This window comes from Parus major, unplaced genomic scaffold (genome assembly GCF_001522545.3).
Source record: "Parus major isolate Abel unplaced genomic scaffold, Parus_major1.1 Scaffold1413, whole genome shotgun sequence".
NCBI lineage: Eukaryota > Metazoa > Chordata > Aves > Passeriformes > Paridae > Parus > Parus major.
Genome location: NW_015380260.1, coordinates 1 through 1,343, shown reverse-complemented (window position 1 = coordinate 1,343; position 1,343 = coordinate 1). Strand labels below are relative to the sequence as shown.

The 1,343-nt window shown below is 61.8% G+C and overlaps 1 protein-coding gene across 1 annotated transcript; it reads left to right on the top strand.

Annotated features, from left to right (window-relative positions):
* Positions 1–182: 182 nt before the first annotated feature.
* On the top strand, positions 183–1,343 carry SYCN (syncollin). Its single transcript, XM_015616936.2, has one exon. It carries the CDS (start codon positions 216–218, stop codon positions 621–623), a length of 408 nt encoding a protein of 135 aa, XP_015472422.1. The 5' UTR covers positions 183–215; the 3' UTR covers positions 624–1,343.

Here is a 1,343-nt window from a genome sequence, read left to right as displayed (position 1 = left end):
CCACACCTGTGTCCCTTCCCGGGGACCTGTCACACCCCTGTGTCCCCTCCCATGGCACAGAGGGGTCTCCTGGCCCTGGTGTCCCCACACCTGTGTCCCTTCCCGGGGACCTGTCACACAGCTGTGTCCCCTCCCAGCTGGGCCCCTCCCCGCGGCCTTGGCCCGGGCTATAAGTGCCCGGTGAAGTCCCGGGCAGAGCCCTGGAGGTGACGGCGATGGCGTCGGCGCTGCTGGTGACGCTGGTGGCCGCGGTGGCCGTGCTGGCCGCGGGGGTGGAGGCCCAGTGCCCCAAACCCTCCGACCTGCGGCCCCTCAACGGCACGCGGGTGTGCGCCCAGCTCTACGCCGACAACAGCCCCTACTACGACCAGTGCTGCGCCGGGGCCGTGCTGGTGGTGCCGCCCAACAGCGACGCGCCCTACATGCCCCGAGGGTGGTCGGCCCGCGCCTCCTCCCTCGTGGTGGGCACCAGGTGCGAGCTCACCGTGTGGTCGCGCCGCGGCAAGAAGGGCGACTCGCGGAAGTTCGGCGCCGGCGCGGTGCCGCGGCTGCAGGAGGTGCGCCGGGGGCTCTTTGGGGACTGGAACGACGCCATCCGCGGCTACTACTGCACCTGCAAGTGAGCGGCGGCACCGGGGACGGGGACGGGGCGGGGGTGACACCGGGCGACGACGGGTGAGGGGACGCGGGTCAGGGTGTGCCTGGCGTGGCCACCACGAGTCCATCCGGGCCGAGATGGGTCAGCCAAACTCAACGTTGGCCAAGATGAACCAACACAAACCAATGTTGGCTGAGATGAACCAACACAAACTCAATGTTGGCTGAGATGAACCAACACAAACCAATGTTGGTTGAGATGGGTCAGCCAAACTCAACGTTGGCCAAGATGAACCAACACAAACCGACGTCAGCCGGGATGAACCAACACAAACCGATGTTGGCTGGGATGAACCAACACAAACTCAACACTGGCTGGGATGAACCAACACAAACCGATGTTGGCTGAGATGGGTCAGCCAAACAGGACGTTGGCCAAGATGAACCAACACAAACCGACGTCAGCCGGGATGAACCAACACAAACTCAACGCTGGCTGTGATGAACCAACACAAACCGATGTTGGCTGGGATGAACCAACACAAACTCAACGTTGGCTGAGATGAACCAACACAAACCAACGTTGGCAGAGAGGAACCAACACAAACCGATGTTGGCTGAGATGAACCAATACAAACCGAGATGAACCAACACAAACCAAGATGAACCAACAGAAGCCGAGATGAACCAACACAAACCAAGATGAACCAACAGAAGCCGACGTTGGCCAGGATGAACCAACACAA